The 23,498-nt window shown below is 41.9% G+C and overlaps 1 protein-coding gene across 8 annotated transcripts in view; it reads right to left on the reverse strand.

The window, feature by feature from the left end:
• Positions 1–23,498, reverse strand: part of SENP6 (SUMO specific peptidase 6) — an 80,691-nt gene that overhangs the window by 28,224 nt on the left and 28,969 nt on the right. For 3 of the 8 annotated variants that reach the window (XM_083177175.1, XM_083177182.1, XM_083177183.1), the window contains 9 exons: positions 23,285–23,427; positions 18,006–18,110; positions 14,910–14,927; positions 14,628–14,692; positions 13,061–13,209; positions 11,282–11,669; positions 4,401–4,627; positions 3,937–4,089; positions 262–295 (listed from right to left, as the gene is read on the reverse strand). In XM_083177175.1, the coding sequence (XP_083033301.1) occupies positions 262–295; positions 3,937–4,089; positions 4,401–4,627; positions 11,282–11,669; positions 13,061–13,209; positions 14,628–14,692; positions 14,910–14,927; positions 18,006–18,110; positions 23,285–23,427 (1,282 nt within the window). The remainder of the gene's footprint in view (positions 1–261; positions 296–3,936; positions 4,090–4,400; positions 4,628–11,281; positions 11,670–13,060; positions 13,210–14,627; positions 14,693–14,909; positions 14,928–18,005; positions 18,111–23,284; positions 23,428–23,498) is intronic. The other 5 variants (XM_083177178.1, XM_083177180.1, XM_083177179.1 and 2 more) reach the window with 5 other exon arrangements.

Raw genomic sequence — 23,498 nt, forward strand, 5'->3', positions numbered from 1 at the left:
TTAATATAAAAAAGGTGTGTTCTAAACACACAATAGAGTACAGAGAGGGAGGAACTAAATGTCAAGGCTCCCTAATCCCGCTGCTATTCTCTAATGTACAAACTATGAGCGTCCCAATGGACAATGAAAAAGGACTTAGAATGAAGCACAAAAATTCAATTTTTATAATGGGTCCACTCGAAATGAAAAAAGTAATAAAAAAAATAAAAAAAGACAACACAATTTTTTTTTATCAAATAAGTGTTCAAAAAAAGTGTTTACCTTTTACTCGCATCTTTATGAAGTCTACACAAAACTGTACAAAGAAAAGAAAATACATTAATTTGGAATATATGAATTGGCTGCAACTTTATTTTGTGTAAACTCAGGGTCTCAAAGAGAAACGGACATTTTATATACTAACAAAATCCATTAATTATAATACTCACTGAATTGATGAGGTATTTTCAATAAAAGCTTTACAATACCTGGCAACAAAAACATTTCCTGCTTCTCAGTGTTACACTAGATAAACACTAAACTAGATAAAATAAAATATTAGTGTAGTGTATTGTTGTGTTTTTCTCCAAAAAGCTTACTTATCAAAGAAAAGTAGAAAAATATTATTGATCTTTGAAGACTACACATAAATGATTGACAAAAGCAATGACCATGTTGGTGCATAAAATACTGCATTCCTTATACAGATGTAGCGCTGCTCATCTTTGCAGGGGCTGGCAAATCTTTCACCAGCCCCCGCTAGCCACCAGCTCTAGTCAGGGGGCACGCCCGCACGAGGCGCTCGCGTGCCCCGTGGCGACAGAGCTCCCCGCCACTGTCCGCCACCTACCCTGCTGACAGAGCCGGTCCCCACCGCCGCCCCAACCCTGCCCATCTCCCTGAAGCGGAGACAGGCAGGGACCCGCTGCCCAACTGCCGAGAGACTGCGAACTTATGCATGCCATTAATCTCCTTTCTGGAGATCAGATCAGATGATCTGCAAAAAGATTAGTTGTGTAACAGCAAATTTTTTCAGGCAACCTCAGCATATTAAAAATTCACAACTCACCGATCATTTTTTAGTCAGAATCGAGGAATAGAGAATTTGCCCGATGCCCGAGCATTGGCAGTATGGGGAATTGCCCCGATTCCTGCTTGAAGTATGATGGGCATCATTACCCTGGTTTTTTTGGCGACCACAGACCACCTCTCAGCTCCTATGCTTTCTGGCTGATGTTTTGGTCACTTTTGAAAGCTGGTGGGGCTTTCACGCTAGCGGTAGCATGAGACGGAGTCTACAACCCATACAAGTGGCTCAGGTAGTGCAGCTCATCCAGGATGGCACATCAATGCGAGTTGTGGCAAAAAGGTTTGCTGTGTCTGTCAGCGTAGTGTCCAGAGCATGGAGGCATTAGCAGGAGACAGGCCAGTACATCAGGAGACGTGGAGGTGGCCGTAGGAAGGCAACAACCCAACAGCAGGACCGCTACCTCCGCCTTTGTGGAAGGAGGAACAGTAGGAGCACTGCCAGAATCCTGCAAATTGACCTCCAGCAGGCCACAAATGTGCATGTGTCTACTCAAACAGTCAGTAACAGACTCCATGAGGGGCCGACGTCCAGAGGTGGGGGTTGTGCTTACAGCCCAACACCGTGCAGGACGTTTGGCATTTGCCAGAGAACACCAAGATTGGCAAATTCGCCACTGGCGCCCTGTGCTCTTCACAGATGAATGCAGGTTCAACTGAGCACATGTGACAGTCTGGAGACGCCAAGGAGAACATTCTGCTGCCTGCAACATCCTCCAGCATGACCGGTTTGGCAGTGAGTCATTAATGGTGTGGAGTGGCAATTCTTTGGGGGCCGCACAGCCCTCCATTTGCTCACCAGAGGTAGTCTGACTGCCATTAGGTACGGAGATCAGAACCTCAGACCCCGTGTGAGACCATATGCTGGTGCGGTTGGCCCTGGGTTCCTCTCCTAATGAAAGACAATGCTAGACCTCATGTAGCTGGAGTGTGTCAGCAGTTCCTGCAAGACGAAGGCATTGATGCTATGGACTGGCCCACCCGTTCCCCAGACCTGAATCTAAATTGAGCACATGTGCGACATCATGTCTCGCCCAATCTACCAACGCCACGTTTCACCACAGACTATCCAGGAGTTGGTGAATGCTTTAGTCCAGGTCTGGGAGGAGATCTCTCAGGAGACCATCTGCCACCTCATCAGGAGCATGCCAAGGTGTTGTAGGGAGGCAATACAGGCACGTGGAGGCCACATACACTATTGAGACTCATTTTGACTTGTTTTAAGGACATTGCATCAAAGTTGGATCAGCCTGTAGTGTGTTTTTCCACTTTCATTTTGAGTGTGACTCCAAATCCAGACCTCCATGGGTTAATAAATTTGATTTCCATTGATAATTTGTGTGATTTTGTTGTCAGCACATTTAACTATGTAAAAGAACAAAGTATTTAATAAGAATACTTCATTCATTCAGATCTAGGATGTGTTATGTTAGTGTTCCCTTTATTTTTTTGAGCAGTGTATTTACATATCAATTGCCATTTTCCTTAATTAATGTTGAGAAAAAAAAAGGTCAGTACTGGTTATTCGATTGGGTGTTTTTTGATTACTAGTATTACTCACCATATAGTACACAGGCTTAAAACAAAATTTGGTACTTGTGTAGTTTCACGGCGGTAGGCTACGCTGCCAGAGTAGCCCAAAGGCAGCCTTGTGTAGTTCCTTGTGTGTCCCAGCGGTAGTCCCCTTCAGGCAGCATAGTCACCGTACTGTCCCCGGCAAGCCTAGTGATCGCCCCCTCACACAGCGCGGTAACCGCTAAATCCCCTGCGCTGGCAGATGCAGACGTAAAGACGATCATGCGGGCACCGGCAGAGTGACGCTCCATCTGCCTGAGATGCACCAGGGTCTCAGAAATTTGTGCGGCAGGGTATGGCGCATGCATCTCGTGCACAAAGGGGGGGTGCGCAAGTCTATCTAATGCACCTATTACATACGCCATTTGCCAATGCCTCCATTTCAAACCCCCACTATCTACGTCAGGTGTGAATGTGTTCCTGAAACACCCCCACTATCCACGTCAGCCCGAAGCGTGGCGAGCGGATGCGGTACGCTTCCTCCCGACCTGTTCATACCCCCACTACCCACTTTAGCGTGAAGTTGATTTTATAAAGTGTGGCAAGCGCAGCGAGCCTGAAGTGTGCCAAACGCATCAGCCCCGCGAGGGAATACGGAAAACAAGCCCGAAGCGTGGCAAGCACAGCAAGCCCCGCGAGGGGACGTGGAATACACGTCAAGTAATCAGAGTTCGCTCGCCACGCTTTGGGCTCGGCACTTTATAAAATCAACTCCACACCAACGTGGATAGTGGGGGGATGAACAGGTCGGGAGGACGCGTACCGCGTCCGCTCGCCACGCTTCGGGCTCACTTGGATAGTGGGGGTGTTTCAGGAACACATTCACACCTATCATGTCAGGCAGGTGAAAAATTGTCAATGGTTTCCACACAATGTAATAAGTGCTGACACAACGCTGACTGACTGCGCTAACTGCGTAACGCTGACTGACAACGCTAACTGTGTAAGCACCGGTTAGGCGGGAACGTACACAAAGTCGCAGACACAAGTGGACTACGCTGGCCACGGGAACACTACGCCGATTCTGACAGGGACACTACGCTGACTACGTAACTGCCGCCGTGAAACTACACAAGAACCCCAAATTTTAAATCTAGAAAACCCAACATGATAGAGATAGAGACAGAGCGGATCATTAACGTAATGCCCCCTCCCCAACATCGTTCGTCGCCTGTATAGGCAAGTGTGTATGCACTTGCTGATGTTGGCAACCTAACGCACGACGATATCTGTGTGGATCACTACCCTGTGTATGCACCTTCTGAAAGGCTTCCCATGCAGTCTATTAGTACTCACCACAACAGCATCTACTATCATTCTGTACATGGTTCCTAGTCGTACATTTCGACAAGGCAGAATGATACTTTCACATGCCATGATGTCACTTGGAACATCTACCTGGACAACTTTTCGCCGTTTCACAGGTGTATTGGGGACTGAATTGCCAAACTGTAAATGAAACCTACAATTAGTATGATGCATTAAATAGGACGATGCAACTGAATGAAGTCAAGCTTTTACAAACAAAAAAAATTAAATATTAGAAATCTGTGCACTTGGTTAGTATATGAAAGCAAACATCAATTGGATGCTATGGTAAATCTTGATGCAGTCCTTGCATTAAATAAAGCCCCAAAATCCTCACTTTTTTAAATTAACCAATGAATACATAAATACAAATTCAACCCTTGTTTAGAACTATAATGCCAGCAGTTGCAAGTTACAAAATCACCATTAAAAATTATAGCTGAAAATACTACCTGATCTTTCATTCTGGCTTTCCTAGGGATTGGTGGGATAGGATCGGCCTCAGGTGGATTATTGAATTTGCCATCAGCTAAGCGGTTTTCCCTTAGAGCGGCTTCTACTTTTCCAGATGATGGAACAGGGGAGGAACAAGCTGAATCGGCAGGTCGTGGAGAGATGCTCTCTAGTCTGCTTGTGCTTCCAGTGCTAGCGTTATCTTCTTCGTCACTAGATAGAATAACTGGAGTTACAGAAAAAGTGTCATTTAAAAAACTTAAAAGCATATTACAACCATTTCATTTGAAATTATTTTTACGACATCGCTTTTAGATAAATAGGCAACGTACTGGGCTGTTAACATCTAAATTACAAACGAACACCAATTAATGAAACAATTTCACACAGTATTTTATGGGGAACTATGGGGCCGAATCAGACACATTTGTTTAGGTCCGAAATCGGCCTCGTCACCGATGCAGGGGTATGCGCATGAACAAACCCCAGGAGAGAACGGCTTTGGAGAGTTTTCAGTCGTCAGGCCGTTCGCTCCGCCGCTAGGAGGGCCTGGGGTAGGCGCAGCAGTACGCCCAGTGCTTCATGGACATGCACACGAAAATGGTGGGTGTGCCCATGAAAATGCTTGGGAGTACTCCTGCGAATGCAGTTGGGTCGATGCCTGGTCGAGCGGGCTGCTGAGGTCACATGGCGTCAGCACCCACTTTGAACTCGGCCACAACAAAAATCAGTCTTCACTTTTATTAGCAAACTTTTATTAGTTTGGTCGCATGCGAGTGGATGTGTACATAAGCACAGGCTAGCAAACGGACTACTGGTGACGGGGACATTCGGTGGGGCGGGGTTTACCTGTTGTTCGCTAGCCTACGAGTATACACAGCCTAGCGAACTTGTCTGAATCAGGCACTATATTCCGCTAGCATCAAGATGGCAAAACTAGGTTTTTGTCTTACCAGTCCATTTTAGATGTCGTTAAAATAAAAAAATATAAAGCTTAGAGAAATAATACAAACTTGTGTGAAAATATTGGAAACTTATATAAAAACAATATTCTAGTAAACTTCTTAAAACAATGGTCTCATTATTATCCTCTAGGACCAACCTGGGGGTTGAGTATAAATAGTATTACTGTAGAATATAAATGTATTGATTTTGCATTGTTTCGCAAGGACTGAACTGTGATACAGACTGGATTTTTTATCCTAATTTTGCATAATTGATTCAGCTGAACACTAAAATCAGAGGTCTGACTGATACAGACATAAGGCCTAATTCAGACCTGATCACACTGCTGCGAACTCGCAGGCCGGGCGATTATCTATAGACTGTGCATGCATATAGCCGGTAGTACGCATACGTGAGGCCATCCTGCTATAGAATACTACTACTTCTTTGAACGCTGGCTGTACACAAGTTGATTGACAGGAAGCCGGTGTTTGAGGGTGGCAATTCCCCGTTTCTAGGAGTGTCAAGGAAAGCGCAGGCGTGCCCAGGCATTTGAAGGGAAGGCATGTGATGTCCGCTCCGGCCATGATCTAACAGCTTCTATTGCCTCCGCAAAGTAAGACCTTGGCTACGAACACTGTTCACAGTGGAGAAATCATTCCATGGCCAGCCGCTTACAAATGGATCACAGACCCATCTAATTAGTTTTTCCAAGCCATGCTAAGCTATTTGTAGGCTTGCACAGGGCGGGATTACACTGTGGTAGGCAGCATATACCGGATTGCAGGGCTCCAAAAATTATCAGCCCAGCGATCAGTTCTGAATTAGGCTCAGATCTCATAAGTTGCTTTAACTATAACACAAAAGAAGCCATGTATACCAGATATTATCATTTACAGTCACATAAAAAGTAGAAAGGGTCCCTATAGACACTGTTTAAAATAAATATTGCGCTTATAATCTATAGGGAAATAGGCATTGATACACCAGGATAGGTGTTCTCTATTGCATAAAGTCCACCAGAATGCAAAGGTTCTTGATGGGCTGTCTGTTATGGTGACCCAGCAATTTTGGCTAGGGGTCAGGAGGATCAAAAGTATAAAACAAAGTGGGAAAGGATGTGTGTGGACGGTACAGTGGGAATGTGATTGGATAGGATAACTTTATGAAGGTTATGGGGCTGGCTCTGGAATTTGATCAGCTTGCCTGAAGAGGTGAGTTTTCAGGGAATGCTTGTAGGATCGGAGACTAGTGAAGAGTCTTCTTGTGCATTGGAGGGCATTCCACAGAGTTGGTGCATCCCAAAGGCAGTCCTGCAATCGTAAATGGGAGCAAGTAATGCGTGTGGATAAGAGAAGTAGATCTTGAGAGGAGCGAAGAGGTTGAGTTGGTAGATATTTTAAGCTAAGAGAAGTGTATGTTAGTGTAGTTTGGTTTATGGCCTTGTGTATAAGTAAAAAATATTTTGTACTAAATAGAGTAACTTTGCAGTTGGCAAGGAAGATTTGCCTTGCAGCTGCATTAATGATGGATTGTAGTGGTAAAAGTCTGTATTGGGGAAGATCAGTTAGGAGACCATTGCAATAATCAATGCAACAGATCAGAGCATGGATGAGAGTTTTAGCAGTGTCTTGTGTAAGGGAAGGGCAAATTGAATGTGGGGAAATAAGGAAAGTTCAGAGACAAGGATAGCACCTAGGCAAACTTTTGGGGTAGGATTGATTGTCATATTCTCAACAGCGATAGAGGTATCAGGTTGGTTACTTTTTCATAAAAAATATAATTCATTCAGTTTTTGAAATAATAAGTTTGAGGTGGCAAGATGATATCCAAAATGAAACAGCAGAAAGGCATTCAGTGACACAGCCCAATACAGATGGAGACAGGTCTGGAGAGGATAGGTAGATTTGAGTATCGTCTGCATACAGAGGATACTGAAATCCAAAAGAGCTGACTAGTTTGCCAAGTGATGTGGTCAAGATGGAGAAAAGGACCTAAGACTGAGCCCTGAGGTACTCCAACTGATAAAGGTAATGAAGAGAAGGTGGAATCAGAGAACAAACACTGAAAGAGCGGTTAGATAGGTAGGTGGAGAACCAAGAAAGGGCTGGATCTTTAAGAACTAGGTATTGTAGTGTTTGTATGAGAAGAGTATGGTGAACAGTGTCAAAAAGCAGCAGAGAGATCTAAGTAAATGAGTAATGGACTTTAGACTTAGTAGTGACCAGATCATTCACTACTTTAGTCAGTGCTGTCTCTGTGGAGTGATGGGAATGAAAGCCTGACTGAAGTGGGACCAATAAATTGTGTGTTAAGAGTGTGTGAGGCGAGTGTCAGCAAGTCTCTCATGTAGCTTGGTGGTGCATGGAAACGGAGGGATGGGATGGTAGTTTGAGAGGGATCTTGGGTCAGAATTGTGTTTTTTTTCAGAACCAGAATAATAACTGCATGTTTGAACAATTAAGGAAATATACCAGTAGAGAGCAAGATCACAGATTTTAGTTAAGGTTGGGATGAGCACAGGAGACAGAGCGTTACTTATTTGTGAGGGTATAGGGTCAAGAGGAGAGAAAAATCCAGATACTTCATCTTCATTTGTGGGATTAATTGAAGTGAATGTGCCGGGGTTCAGGTAGGACATTAAATAGATTTAATCTCAGATTTTACTATTGTTGTCCCTGAAGTAGGACTAAATGAGTGGTTCCCGAGGACAGAGTTTGGGACCCATTGTTCTGAACTATTGTGGCGTTGCTGCTTATTTGCAGCTGCCCAGCTAGAGAAACCCAACCTACAAAACTCTAGCACAGTTATAGTTCCGACACGGTTTCATAAGTTTTGCAATAGAGCCCAGACGATCTTTACACAGCATGCGGTCACTGGGTAGACAATGTCTAGGTCGACAGTCACTAGGTCGATCACCAATGGTTGACAGTGACTAGGTCGACACCTTGAAATGGTCAACATACCCAAGATTGACAGACGTGGTATTGATCTAAATTGACAAAAGGTCGTCAAAGGTCAACATGGTTTTTCACGTTTTATTTTTTTAAGGTGGTTTTTCATACTTTACTATCCAAGTGGGGATAGAGTGGGAATAGAATAGTGTACTGAGGGCAGCGGAACACCATACCTGAAGCATCGCGAGTACAGCAAGCCATGCGAGGGAATGCGGTACACTTATACAGTGTCCATGTTGACAAACACCACAAATGTGGAAAACTATAAGCCTGTGTTGAACTTGGGTATGTCAACCATTTCAAGGTGCCGACCTTGTCACTGTCAACCATTAGTAGTTGACCTAGACATTGTCTACCTTTTATACCGTAAACCTTTACACTTCACAACAATCAACCGTCCAGTGTGAGCTTATGTGGCTTTCTGGAAAAAGATATCTGACAAGCGGACTTGTTTTATTAAGGGCGGTAATCCTAGGACTGTGCCATGGTGAGAGTCACTGAGCTCTTCGGTATCACTTTTTCTATTGTTAGTATTTAAATATGGAGACTATTGCTCTATGCTTGAATTTATGCACCTTTTTAGCAAAACGTGTGGCTTAAGCGGCCAATATACTTTTGGCCTTGCAGTGTAGCACTTTATTACTGATGTCATACCATAGTTACTGTATACAAAGAAATAAAAGTACAAGGTTATGACAACGCTTTTAAAGGGTGTTTTCAAATGGCCATTTTATGAGCCTTTAAACAAGGGTTTCCCAAACTTTGCCATTACAGTCCAGCTTTTAAGAATATCAATGCTGGAGTCCAGATGGATAAATCAAATTGACAGGTACTAAATAAGTCACCTGTAATAAAGCATGGATTGGCCGTAATGGCAAAGTCTCGGAAATCCTGCCTAATGCTAGCCATACATTAGACCAACTTTCATCCAACTAGTTGGCCGAATGGAATAAACATATGGTACTGGATGTAAGCAAATGTAATTTGTAAAACAAGGAATAGTCTCACTTGCGCTATAGAGCACTGTCCCAATATAGAGTAAATGTAATTTGTAGTTCAGTAATTTGCTCCCAAAATCGAAGAGTGACAAAAACTGTCACTCAGACCAGGTGCTGTAGCTGAATCTGTTTGATTTAAACAACTTGACTGAATGTTTTTGCCCCTTTTCCTGCTTTTGTGAGCAAATTGCTGATTGTCATCTTCTCCCACCAGCTGATTGTCATCTTCTCCCACCAAGTACATGATTTTCAGTCCAACCAACATGTTGGATGAAAGTTGGTCTAGTTCAGTTGTTCGCAAACTCGGTCGCCAGGACCCCACACAGTTCACGTTTTCCAGATCATTCAGCAGGTGCACAGTTGCATTCATTACTCACTGACACATTTGAAAAGATCCACAGGTGGAGCCAATTCATTCACTTTTGATTCTATGAGGAGACCTGCAAAGCATGCACTGTGTGGTGTCCTGACGATGGAGTTTGAGAACATGTGGTCTAGTTTATGGAAAGCATTAGCAATAGAATACACATGTAAAGTAAACAAAACAAAAAGTAGTTAATAAGCAACTTAAGGTCAATACAAATTCAATGAATTCATCAAAAATGCAACACCACAATAGAAAGAAGATCGAAGCTTTGAACCTGCTGTATATAAATAATTCCACAACACCTTAGGTGCCAATAGCTTTTTCACTCATCTACTGGTTAAATGAGGTTTGGTATTTCTCCGGTCCTTACCTTTCTCACATTCAACAAAATTCACTTACCTCAACTTCACTGCGTTTCAATGAATCTTCGTTTAATTCCCTATAGATTGTAAGTTTTCCAAAAGATAGCGAGGACCCACTTAAAGGTTTGTCTATATTAGCTTGTCTCGCTTTATTTTGGTGATTTTCTCAATTGTAAAAGCAATGTTATCAAATAATACTTTGTGTAGTTGATAATGACCACAATCTGCTCAGAATACTTGCCATACAGTCTAAGTGGCATGCAAATTGTGTTTGGAACCAAACTATCTATATTTTTGGCATTCTATGGTATTTTTGGTGCATAAGTAAAAGCATCATTGTTGCATAAGTAAAAGCAGCAGCAATGCTCAGATATGTTAATGCTGCAGTAGGCGTCTGGTAGAAGTAGATGCCTCCTGCATTCATCATGAATCTAAGAACACAGCATCGAATCACCTGTGACACAATCAGCAGGCTGAGTAAACACCGAGATCATGTGGCCAGCCACAGCTCCATCCCAAAGGCCAGGAAATCTCCAATGGAAGACTGAGACCTTGGTTTTGGCACTCCCTCAAAACAGATACCCCATTCAGATCGCAGTGATAAACCAGGTGATAGCAGGGCATTTGATGGGACGACCCGGGTCGAGGTGCAGTGTGTAAGCACCAGTGTATAACAGGCGACTCCGGTTTAATGTCAACGATTGGTATTAGAATTTACAAAACTACCTACCCCCCCGTGGATCCAGCTCAAAGTACCAAACATCGGGACTGTAACCAGATGCACCTTGATGCTTGCGTTATGCATTTACAGATAATTTTCCAAATGCTGCCAGGGCACGGAATGGCGTGTTTAAATATACATTTAGTACCTAGTGCATATGGGTCACCGGTTTATCCTGCGTGCTGGGTCTCTGACCACAGATACTTTGTGCTTTTAGCTTTATTGCAATCAGATCTGAATACAGTAGTGATAAATAGTATGAGAAGAAACCATATACATTTGGTAAGCTTTCATTAAACCTAACATTTTTTTATTTAGTTTTAAATTCTTCATAATATGAATTGCTTTACTGCTGCATCAGTTCTGCTAAAATACCAATCACTACATTTACTGAATTGACTTCTGGCATCACTGGTGGTAACTGCATTTAAGATGCAATTCCAAAACAAGTTATGCACACATAAACGTCAATGTGGAAATGAAATTCCTTGTACCCAATGAGACAGCATTGTTCCAGTCGTCTGACTTACTTGTGTCATTTGGGTCTGATGACCTAGTATTTCTTGTTCTTGCATTTTTTGTAATCTTGGATAAACTTGCTTCTGTAGAAAGTCCAATCTTTCCGTTTGCTGGATATTGCTTCCACCTTGGTGACTCATGTTTCAAATTGGTATTCACAGGAGACTTATTGTACGAAGAGCCACCATAGAAGTTCTTAGCATTCAATCCTTTGTTGACAGTCTTATCTAGTGCTGCAATTTGATGAATTGAAGGCCGGGCTAAGGAAGCAGATGATTCATACAGTGGGGTGTCCTGCCCACAAAGTCTTTGTGCACCTCCACAATTTTGGCATTTTGGAATTTTTTTTTCATTTAGACAAAATGTGCAAAACGGATAAGGTTCAGTTTGCTCCATGCTCTATGAGAAAACAGAAAGCGCAAGTAAGAGAAAATTGGGAGATGGAAGGATGGATGGGGAGTCATTTAACGTTGCATACACTGTGCGATTTTGGCTATGGACAATTTGGACTATGTGGTTTCCCTTGAACTCCCCAGAGCTCAGAACCACCGATATAAACTATGCACACAGTGTGATTGTGGCTATGGTAGATATTGACTATACTAGAAATAGATTGTACACTTTCTAGTCATAATTGAGTTGCCTGCACTGTCTATTTCCAACCCTGCGGTGGCAAGCTTTGGCATTGCAAGCTGTATACGTATGGTGCGATATGTGCTATGTTTTCCACTGATATGGACTATATAGTACATTTTAGTAGTTCATATCATACCATGTGTATGCCCCTTAAGACTGCTAAAAATGTAAATAAACACTAAAATCCAGAATGCTAAAGTAGTTTTATTATACTTTGTGATCTTTTTCCAGAACAGAGCACCTTTTTATCGAGTCTCAAAGCAAAAACCCATGTAGGGATTAGCAAATGTTTACTAAATACGACGTGTGTTGCATGCAAAACTAAGAGATATAACATGCCTGTTTTTGCTTTTGCAGATATGAGTGTTTTTGTTAACAAAAAAGAAAAACAAATCACTTACTTAACCCTTTAAGTGCCAACGTTGCTGTGAGGGATCCTCAAAAATATCTGTTCAAAGTGACAGCACCGCTCACAGCGACTGTTCTTTTTTTGGGTGCAATATTTAACCAAACTTCAATTGACTTCTCTGAATGATCAATGCTGGCATTTTTATTGCATGTTTTAAGGATCGCTCAAAGCAATGTTGGCTCTCAAAGGGTTAAATACAACACAGAACATAAAATTAAAAATCACAGAACAGTATGTGGAATAGTACTGTATAATATACATGCTATCAGGAAAGAAGTGTATCAAATCTAAGTTTGAAACACTGCATTCCCTTCACATTAAATTAAGAAAAAATAAAATAAAGAAAAAGAAAGCCTAAGGGGTTCAGACTGTCAGAACATTTCCAACAGTCGGAATAGCGGCCAATCTGATGTCAATTTGGCAGTCGGAGTTCAATCTTTCATCTGTCGGAAAATGATCTCACAGTAATACAGCTGGATTGTGGAGTCCACTTGTATTTTGTCGAAATCTGCAGCAGATTGTACAATCCATCAGCCGTTTTTGACAATGTTGAATCTGCATGGGCTTCAATGCGTTCGGAAACGTCCACAGTAAATAGAGGTGTGCTGATATTTCTGACTGTCGGTAATTACGGCACACATTAAATACCCCCCAAATCTATAAATCAAATTGTTTTATGAAAGTGAAGGACAAGAACTTATGTTAGGCCTGCACACATCAATATAATACAATATTGATGACACACCTTTGTTTGTGTAAAACACAACTGAGTAGCGTGAAGCATAGGTAAAGCATACTCCTGTAAACTGCTGCGCGGCCTGTTTTGCTGTACCTTTCTCCTTAACGGAATCTCTGGCTCCGCATCAGAATTGTTACTTGGGTTCTGCATGACTTCTACAAAATGAGAGACAAAAGGTGTCATACATAATTACTTGAAAATAGTTTCATTTTGTAATCAATTTATTTAACCAAGCTAAATTCTAGCAATGCAAAAAGACCATGGACCACTGCCTCATGAATCCAATGGCGAAATGAAGGTCATTAAAATTGCATTACAGTACAGTATGTCAATGCCAGAAAATACAGAGGTGTCCTCACACAATTTCTGACATTCCCTCTCAGTGTGACAGGGGAAGCGGTCATCTATTAGAATGAACTTAGGTCTACAGTCATTAGGTCGACCCCACTAGGTCGACTGGCAGGAAGGTTGACCTGACTTAAGGTCGACATGGGCCAAGGTCGACATGACTTAAGGTCGAATTTGCTTAAAGGTCGACATGAGGAAGGTCGACTGGTCATAAGGTCGACATGGGTTTTTCACTGTTTTTTGAGCCGACATGTGCCGACAGGCGGTATTTCATGCCCTACCATCCACTAGGGCGTGGTGGGAGAATAAAATAGTGTGCCGAGCGCAGCGAGGCACCGACCCCGAAGCATTGCGAGCGAAGCGAGGGTCCGATTCTCATTGCCAACTGTGTCCATGTCGAATGTGTCGACATTCGGATAAAAAAACAGTGAAAAACCCATGTCGACCTTATGACCAGTCGACCTTCCTCATGTCGACCTTTATGCAAATTCGACCTTGACTCATGTCGACCTTGGCCCATGTCGACCTTAAGTCAGGTCGACCTTCCTGCCAGTCGACCTAGTGGGGTCGACCTAATGACTGTAGACCTAAGTTAATTCTGACAGATGTACCGCTTCCTGTGACAGGACCCCCATGAGACTGCCTACACTGAGCTTTTCACCCAAAATGATCTACAGACAGGTTAGGCAATGTGTTCTGCATATACACTACAAGATCAGTCATGATCACTGGGGAATCTAATCCACCATCAAGAGCATTTACCCCCTGCCCAGGAAACACTTCTATCAGGAGAGCACAGGTGCTGAGGATTACACAACTCTGCTGATGCTGCTGCCTCCAACACCTGGCCTGGATCCTCACTAACCCCATGGTCAAGAAGCATCAACCAGATGATCAAAGACATAATGTTTTTAATGAGACCAGTTTGGCATTCTACAAATAAGTTCCCTGGTACATCAAAGAGGTAAGAATTTTTATAACCACTACTGTACTTGTCTGTTCAGGTGTGATGCATTTAACATTAAGTATAAGACAATTGTTAAAATCACTCATGACGAGGAGTTCACATTTCTCAGCACTTCTTAAGACCATAGTTTTATTTGATTTAAACAAACAATTTCCAATTTAAAACATAGCTAAACTACTTTTTCTGACACGGTACATCCAGCGTTTAATGACTAGCCACCTTACAGAAAGAGCAAGTACAGGCTAAATGAAAACGTACCTGGTCTTTGCGATACTCTATTAGGTTCAACATCTACTTTTGGAACATGAGGTGGATATTCTTTCCTTTGTAGCAAAAAATAAATAAATAAAAAAAACATCCATTTTAGGGAAAGATTCAAATACATTAAAATAAAATAATACACAAGCCACACAAGCTTAAGTTTAAAAATTAATGGACTTTCACCTTTGCAAATCATACAATTATAAAACAAAGCCTGGTTTTCTAACATTAACGGAAGGCAAAAACATGTCATGCTTTGGTTTTAAAACCATAACTTACCTTTCCCTTTTTTCCAGACTGCGTATGTGAAAAAGAAAAACAGTGTAAGAAACACAGTTGTGGTTTCAAACACATTGCTCTAATTTCTTATAATGGAAATAAAAGGTTTCTACCAGAATGCTGAATTCCACATACAGAACACATTCTGGCAGTGATCTAATCAAGACCCTATTACAGTAGCAAGCTTAGCTATAATCATAATAAGGAGCAACATTTAACAAACCTATTAAGGAATCTTTTTATGGAGTTGATGGAAAGCCTAACAATACTATCAGGACCTCAATGTGGAAGAGTTTTGTGCGGCACAAATCTACACACACAAAAAATCTTTGTTATTCGAAAACACCAGAACATATGGAACCCAGGAAGTCAGCCAGTGAGCTTTCCATTATAAAGAGCAGCAAAATGCAAGTTCACACATGCAACAATTATGGTATAGATAACATGGTCAAATTCAGGCATCGAGATAAAAAAATTTAAATCTTCTGAAATCTCAGTGATTCGGTAAATCTTTTGTGAACCAATGTGAACAAGACATTTAAAGGAAGAAGATGCTAGGCGTTGGCCGAGTTGTAAGGGAGCTGGCGGCTCTCACGGCTAGCTGTGCTGTTTAATGTGACTGCAGAGGGAGTTTACAGTAGAAGACAACTTGGTCACAAGTTCAAAGTTATTCAAACGTACAACAGTTACATACTACTCGTTCAGGTTCTATGTTATTTTGACATATCTATTTGTATGAAGGGTGTAAAATACAAAGAAAAACATCTGAATTTGGTAAATCCTGGAAAGCTCATATTCTTCTCTTGTATGATCCATCATACAAAAAAAAATGTAAATTAGTATATCAGTGTGTTTTCTCTAGTTAGTCACAATCTTAAAGACGTTGGTTCAGAAACTTTGTGCCACTGCATATGCAAGTGTGCAGTGAGAGGGTAGCTTAATCCCAAATCATATGATTTGGCTTGCATATTTGTAGGTTGAGCTGTTTATGAATACTGATCAGCGAGCTGTGATGGCAAGCTATCGGCACTGCTCGCCAAAGAGCATTGAGTACCGCCCATAGTGTTTACCAAGTATAACATACATAGGTGTATACACGTTAAGGCCACATATAAACACTATTTACTAGTACTAAGGAGAATGATGTAGAATCACACTGCAATCAATACAAATATAAGCAAAAAATCCATCTCAGCACAATCGGTTAATAGTCCAATACTAGATGATATAGTAACAGAAGAAATGGATATGGCATTACTAGCAACCATGGTTTATAAATTCATACTAATTTACATGCAATGTAGTGTATTATACAAACACATGCAATATGACATTGGATATAAGCCTACAATTAAATGTTCTACACTTTGAGCTTTGCCCTGCACCCTTGGGCCAGTACATAAAACTTGTTTTAACTAGAGATGTGCAGGTCCGGATTTACTCGGAAGTCAAAACAGGATCTTATTGCCTATCCAGCCGTCACGTGTTTTGGAGCAAAAACATGTGACAGCATATAGCAAACAAAATCCCGTTTTTACTTCCGAGTAAATCACAGTTTTAACTACCTAATGAACCAGAGAAGGAATTCACTTTCCCACCAGGTCCAGTGCTAGGATGTCCAGCATCCCCCTGCAAATTATAAATTTGTGACCACCCTCCCTTGCTTTACAAAGGGACAGCAAAAAAGGGATGAATTTTCACAAGGAAGTGGTGTGGCCACAAAACAGTATTCCCTTTGCACAATCTTATTAACATTAGGCCTCAAACAGCACCCTATAGAGATTACGCTGAACGCAGTGCCCCTTTTACACATTCTACCATACAGTAGTGCCCCTTGTAACATAGAATTTTACGGCAGCTAAGAACCACTTATTGCTTTTGTAAGGATATCAATATGCTTATCCCAAGCATGTTTAAATTGACCCCCCCCCCCCCCCTTTCCCTTCTCTGCTCTAAACTATACATATTAAGAACACTCAGTCGTTCTGGGTAGGTTTTGTGATGTATGTCGTGCACCATTTTAGTTACCCTTCTTTGTACAGTCGAATGTATTTATATCATTCTGGTGATATGGCCTCCAGAACGGAACACAGTACTCTAGATGAGGTTGTACCAATGAGCTATACAGTTGCATTATTAATTCTTTCTACCTACTTCAGATTCCTCTCCCTAGGCAACCAAGCATCTGACTTGCCTTCTTCATTGCTTTGTTACATTGCCTACCTGCCTTTAAGTCACCTGAAATCGTGAAACCTAGATCCCTCTTATCCTCAGTTTCCATTATAGTGCCAATTACATTATACTTAGTCTTTGGATATTTTAGACCCAATGTGTACATGTTACACCACACAGTAGTGCCCCTTACACACATTACACCACACAGTAGTGCCCCTTATACACAGTAGTAGTGTACACACACACACACACACACACACACTAGTATAGTGACCCTCATTGACCATAAAAAAACACTATTCCTATTTCTAGATTAGACAGATAGGTGGAACAATTAAAAAAATCAACTATTAAATTAAGAAAAACAATAATTCATTGTTCGTTTATAGTTTATTTCTAATATAACCCAACCCCTCATCTGCCTAAGCTGAGCTAGCAGCACAGCAGGGTGTTTTTAATTTTCTGTAATTTGAACAACCATTCTTCCCCCAAAGGGCCTCCACCTAATATTTCATTGTTTACATGTATGAGCAGGCCATGGGCAGCCCCATCAAACTGCCGGTTGTAGCCCTGGAGGAAACATTCCTCCTTTGGCCTGATAAGCTCCTCAGTGTCCAACCAGCTCATGGTTGACAGCATGGAACACGTGTTCCAAGCTGGCCAATGTCCTCTGCTGGAAGTCTGGCATTCTGTGCTTCAGCATAAGTAGAGTAAATGCTCAGCACTAGTCAAGTGGAGGATTATGGTCAATTTGGCTAGATAAGATATGAATTAGCCAACTTTGTGTTGGTCATTGCCAAGCATAATATACTACTTTGTATTGTGTGCAAAGTAAAGGGAGCTCTTTTCAAACTTTTGCAGGCGTCTACAATTAAAATGATATTTCCAGCTCCGCATATAAGAAATGAAACTTCGACCTACCTCTGTGCAGCGGTTTTGACGACTGACCGAGTGATACTTGTGTGATGAAAGAGTCTGTTCTGCACCACAATTCCAGGGGACAGTGCAATGTTTTGTGCATTGTCTCTGTCATGGAGAAAAAAAGGAATGTCATCATACAAAACATAAAATGATCTAGGCTTCCACATACACAAAGGGTGGGGGGTTTAATTGCCAAAAATACTACACCAAGACGTTTACAACAGTGGGAACTCATACAAAAACTGTTCGCTACCCCCATAGGGTAGACAGCATTTTGTGCGAATCGGGCATTTGGTTGGCAGGATGAGGGGTACAAGAATGGTTACCAATGCTGGCGTTTAATCGCTGTGCAATGGCATTTCACACTCGTCGCCCAGAACAGCATTTCCAACCAAAATGTTATAGTCTTTCCATATCATAACATTACTGCTCATAAAGGGAAGATGATGCCTGGAAATTGTCTTACAGTATATAAACAGATTCAAAGGAGTTTTTCTTTGAGATAAAGTGGTAAAAATTGGGATCTACAATATGGCCAACATACAATTTTGCACAACTACAAAAATGGAATGCTATTTGTTACAGATAGCTCTGTGTTTTAATAGAAACATTTATTTTGTTTTTATTTAGTATGCCTATCCTTTATAATGTCATATGTCTGACCCTGGCCTCATGCTTCCTAAACCTAAGCCAACTATACCAAGCATAGCTTATTTTATCAGCTAAGTTTCATCTGAATTTCAGTGCAACAAGAAGAAATCAAAATCAGGTTTTTCCCCCTTTGGTGTTAAAAACATTTTGTAAGAAAGCTGTAGTAGGGGAAGGGTTGGCTGTGGAACCAATACAGGGGGTTATTCAATCAGTGCAGGGTTTTTTGCATTTATGTAAACAGATTTAGTATGCTCTGGAGAACGTTACAAATAGTAATAAAGCAACACTTTTTTCTGATAAATAAGTAAATGATGTGCTATATGCCCCAGCTGTTCACGTATCATCCAACTACATCTGTGCCAACATCGCATGTTTCCGCCGAGACGGATTTGTGGGAGGAAATGTAGTTTGCCGGCAGACAAGGTGGGGTGCCGAACGTCTCTCCGACAGTCAGGATTCCGACAGTCATTACTCCGACGTCGGACTCCCGACTGCTCCCTCGTGGGGGTCCAAGACCCCCATAGAGGGAGAACAAAATGCCCACAGTGTGGCGAGCCCGCAAGGGGCTTCATTGCGCTCCCCCGCTGTGCAGTTGGGATTCCGAAAGTCAGGCTAATGACTGTCGGAATCCCGACTGTCGGTGTGTTATACCACACCCACAGGGTGTGCTGCTCCGTAAAACCATGTTGCATCAATGAATTGAATACCCCGAAAGAAAGGGCTATGCTGACAAGCTTATGGGGGCTGGTTAATGCAGCATAATGTACCGCTAGTCATTAGGGGTTAAATGGTGATAGTCTAACACTATATTCTACATGGCTTGCACAAATGTTTTTACAACTTGCAAAATAGACAAAATTGAGAATGAAGAAAATATGCAAGTTCACTAAATAAGTTTTTAAATACAATTCATCTAACAGTGCTAACAAAAATAAAGCAGTTAAATGTTATTGAAGCACAATGCCATTCTATATCTTGACAACATCTACAGCTCCATACACACTAGGCAATACTGTTCACAATATTGATCAGAACGGGCTTTCACAATATCTCCTAGTGTGCACACTCGGATCAGGTCACTGGGTCACCAGCAAGTTGTTATACAGTCATTAAGTCGACATGCATTTAGGTCGGCATGGGTTAGGTCAACAGGGTCATAAGATTGACTGGGTAATTAGGTAGACTGTCAAAAGGTTGACATGGGGTTTTCACAGTTTTTTGAGTCGACAGGCGGTATTTCATGCCCTAACATCCACTAGGGCATGGTGGTAGAACAAAATAGTGTGCCGAGCCCGAAGCATGGTAAGTGCAGCGAGCCTTGCAAGGGGATGTGGTGCACTTTAACCTGTGTCCATGTCGACATTCGGGTAAAAAAAAAACTGTGAAAAACCCCATGTCGACCTTATGACCCTGTCGACCTAGACTTATATCGACCTTTCTGCATGTTGACCTAATGACTGTAACAACTTGCTGGTGACCAACTGACCCACACCCGCACACTCAATATAGCTAACATTGCAAGCTCTTGGGTACAGTTAACGGCCCCTGCCTTGTCTGAACACGTTCAGACAAGGGAGTTCTTGTTAACGACAGCCATCAGTCACTCACCCCGGCATCGGCAAATGTGTATGCACCCTGCCGGGTCTCTGCCGCCAAAGTGTCATTGGGGACTTGTTTAGCATGTATGGGGCTTAAGCCTTTCTGTAAACCCACATTTAAAATCTAAAACAAAAACTCTCTAGAAAAAAAAAACAAGCATATGTCCTACATAATAAAAAAAATAAATTGTTTAATTTAAACAAGCAAAAGAAATTGCATGATGAAACATTCTTTCCTCCCGCAAATTTGGCTGGGCCATTACTATGCCTATGCTAATGAGCAGGAACACCTGCACCATGCTGTCAGCCACATGCTGATTAGACTCAGAGGAGCTCATAAGGGCAGAGGAGGTAGGTACTGGCCGGTATAGGAACAGAGCTGGGTGCTCAGTCTCATATGACCAGAAAATGCCACACCTGCCAATGTATTTTGATACACCACTTTTAAATAGAATTTACTTTTCAGAGATGTTCTAAAAAGGGTTTTACTCATGTTTACGTATATGAAGCTAGATATGCTCTCTGTATAGCAAAGGACTACTTTAGGCAAGGTCCTTCCTCTCCCTCTCTGCTTTACAACTGAAATGGGGAACAAATTGATAAAGAATGTATTGTTAGTAACAAGGAACTAAAAGTTAATAAGCCGGACGGATGAAAGACAATGTCTAGGTCCACACAAGCAAGAGGTCAACACATGAAAAAGGTCAAAGCCCACTTCTCTTCACATGTCACTCACAGCTCTCCTTTACTCCAACACTCAGTGACCATCTTCGTCTGCATACTCATCTCCATCATTGGCCTCAAGCCTCTAGTTGTATGTTGATTGAGTCCTCACTACTTATATCCAAGCTGTAATGTGTATTGATCTGTGGCGCTCTTTATTTGTACTGTATTTTTGTTATTTATTCAATGTTATGCCAAGTTTTGTTTCCCTGTACGGCGCTGCGAAACACTTGTGGCGCCTTATAAATAAAATTATAATAATAATAATGAGGTTTTTCATGATTTTTTTAGCTTATGTTTTATACTTTACCATCCACCTGGACTCCAATTAGAAGCAGTAAAAGTGTGGCAAGCAGAACATGGCCAGGTGCCTAAATTATACACTAATTGGGGGTCCACATGCTCAGTTGTCAACATTAGCACCAAAAAAAAAGTTAAAAACTCAGGTCGACCTTTTAAGTGTTGACATTTTGCCAATGTTGATCTTGTGCATGTCAACCCGTTGAACTAGAAATGATCTGTAAGCTATACCAGTCCCTTCCTGGACTGCCATTGCCCTTCAACAGCTGTAGCCATTAATGTGGAAATTGTTGCTTTTGTAAGGCGCTAATCACCATTAACCACATAGACAGAACGAGGTGTAGATCCCAGCAGTGTGCCTTAGATATAAAGATGGAGCCTCGCCATTGGCCGAGAACGGGAAGCGCTTGCATGAGATGTTTGCACATCCCATTGCTATGAATGGGGCGCACACGCGTCTCCTTCTCAGGAAACATCGCATCTACTCCACCTGTACAGTACGAGCCCTGGCAAATGGACCGTGACAACTGTAATATTACTGTACAGTATAAAGTACACACAGACCAATGGTCAGATGGAGAGTCAAAAAAAAAAAAAAGGAGGCCAATACTGTAAATGAGTAAATAAAAGGATTATTCAGACACAAACGAGTTTAGTGTATGTGTGAGCCCAAGTCCCCTTGCATAAATAACGTACAGTATACCCATGCAAACGAACGTTTTAAAGCAACAGTGCATTGACGTTAGGCTGGGTGCAACCGAGTCCCCTAGGCACATCATTTAATAAAAATAGTAAATAACACGTTACAGAAATCACCCGTAGCGTAGCCAGTACAGCAGAAGCATAACTGATAGCAAGGGATCACTCCTAACATTGACTCAAGCATGGGTCACTATCACAAGGTGTCATAGGCCAGTGGATTAGTGTGCCACTCTCCATGCTCAGAGACCCAGATTTGATTCTCTAAGTGAGAATGTTTTTAGACTAGTATTCATTTTCTGTACAATACTGTATCTTAAATAGACCTTTTTCTCAGAAAATGCTATTGCGTAAGTTATCCATGTACAGTATATGTGCACTTCTGTACGTCTCATTTCACTATATAAAAATACATAGGGCTATGGGGATAGAGCGAGCATGCAGTCACCGTTTTGTCCATAGCAGGCCAGACTGGAGAACCGAGCCGGTTAACAAAATAGCCACAGAGTGTGTACCAGGGCTTTGTGGAAGCCCACTTCTATGGAGGGAGAACGGCATATGTTTTTACATGTCTAAGGGGAATGCTGAAGGTGTGTCTCATTACGCTAGTTAAAACACAAAGGGGCTGCTCACAAAAGCACAGACACTGCAATGATCAATCCACAGCTCTGGCCCCCTACCCGCACCACTGTCCAGGTTTGCTGTGCAACAGGGAGCTGAGCTCTTGGCAATGAGACTCACATACAGCAGTGCCCTTACACAAGTGTAAACTATGCTCCATAGATGTGGGCTCCCATAAAGCCCTGGTTGAATCCCGGTAGCCATTTTGTTAACCGTGCCTGGCCTGCTACAGTATGTACTTACTGTATACATGCTTACTTATTCCCATAGCCTGTTATAAATAGCATAATGAGACGCACGTCTATGCAATAGTATTTTCTGAGAAATATGTCAATTTAACATACTGTACAGTAAAGAACTTATTTCACTATAGTGCATTTAAATGGACACTTCACGCATGCGGATTCTTTCGCTATACCATTGCATTAGACATTGGACACATGTGCAGTGGTGATTTTAAAAAACATCATCGGTTGGATGATCACTGGTATTGCACTCTTCCGGGAACTCCATACACCATGCTGTGCGATTATTGCACTGCCATGCAACTAGGCGCGCTGTGGCAAGTTGTTGGGACAAACGCTATAGGTAGCATAGATGACGGGGGCTCCATCTGTATGAATGTAGAATGTAAATACTCACACTCCTAATAAATAAATATATATACACAGATTTAACAATGTTTACCCCAGTTTCTTGCTGGCTCCCAACATGTTTAATCCAATTGCATTGCCCCTAATAGGTCTTGACTGTACTGCTTTGATTCTTCTCTCAGATATTTTAGGGCTGTGCCCCGGAACTTTGATAGATCCAGGTGTAAGTAGTTTGGACTGCAGAAAAAAAATATTTATATGAAAAAGACACAGTGATAGCATGCACAAACCTAATACAGTTTCACCAG

The sequence above is a fragment of the Crinia signifera genome, chromosome 3 (assembly GCF_055691185.1).
Source record: "Crinia signifera chromosome 3, ASM5569118v1, whole genome shotgun sequence".
Taxonomy (NCBI): domain Eukaryota; kingdom Metazoa; phylum Chordata; class Amphibia; order Anura; family Myobatrachidae; genus Crinia; species Crinia signifera.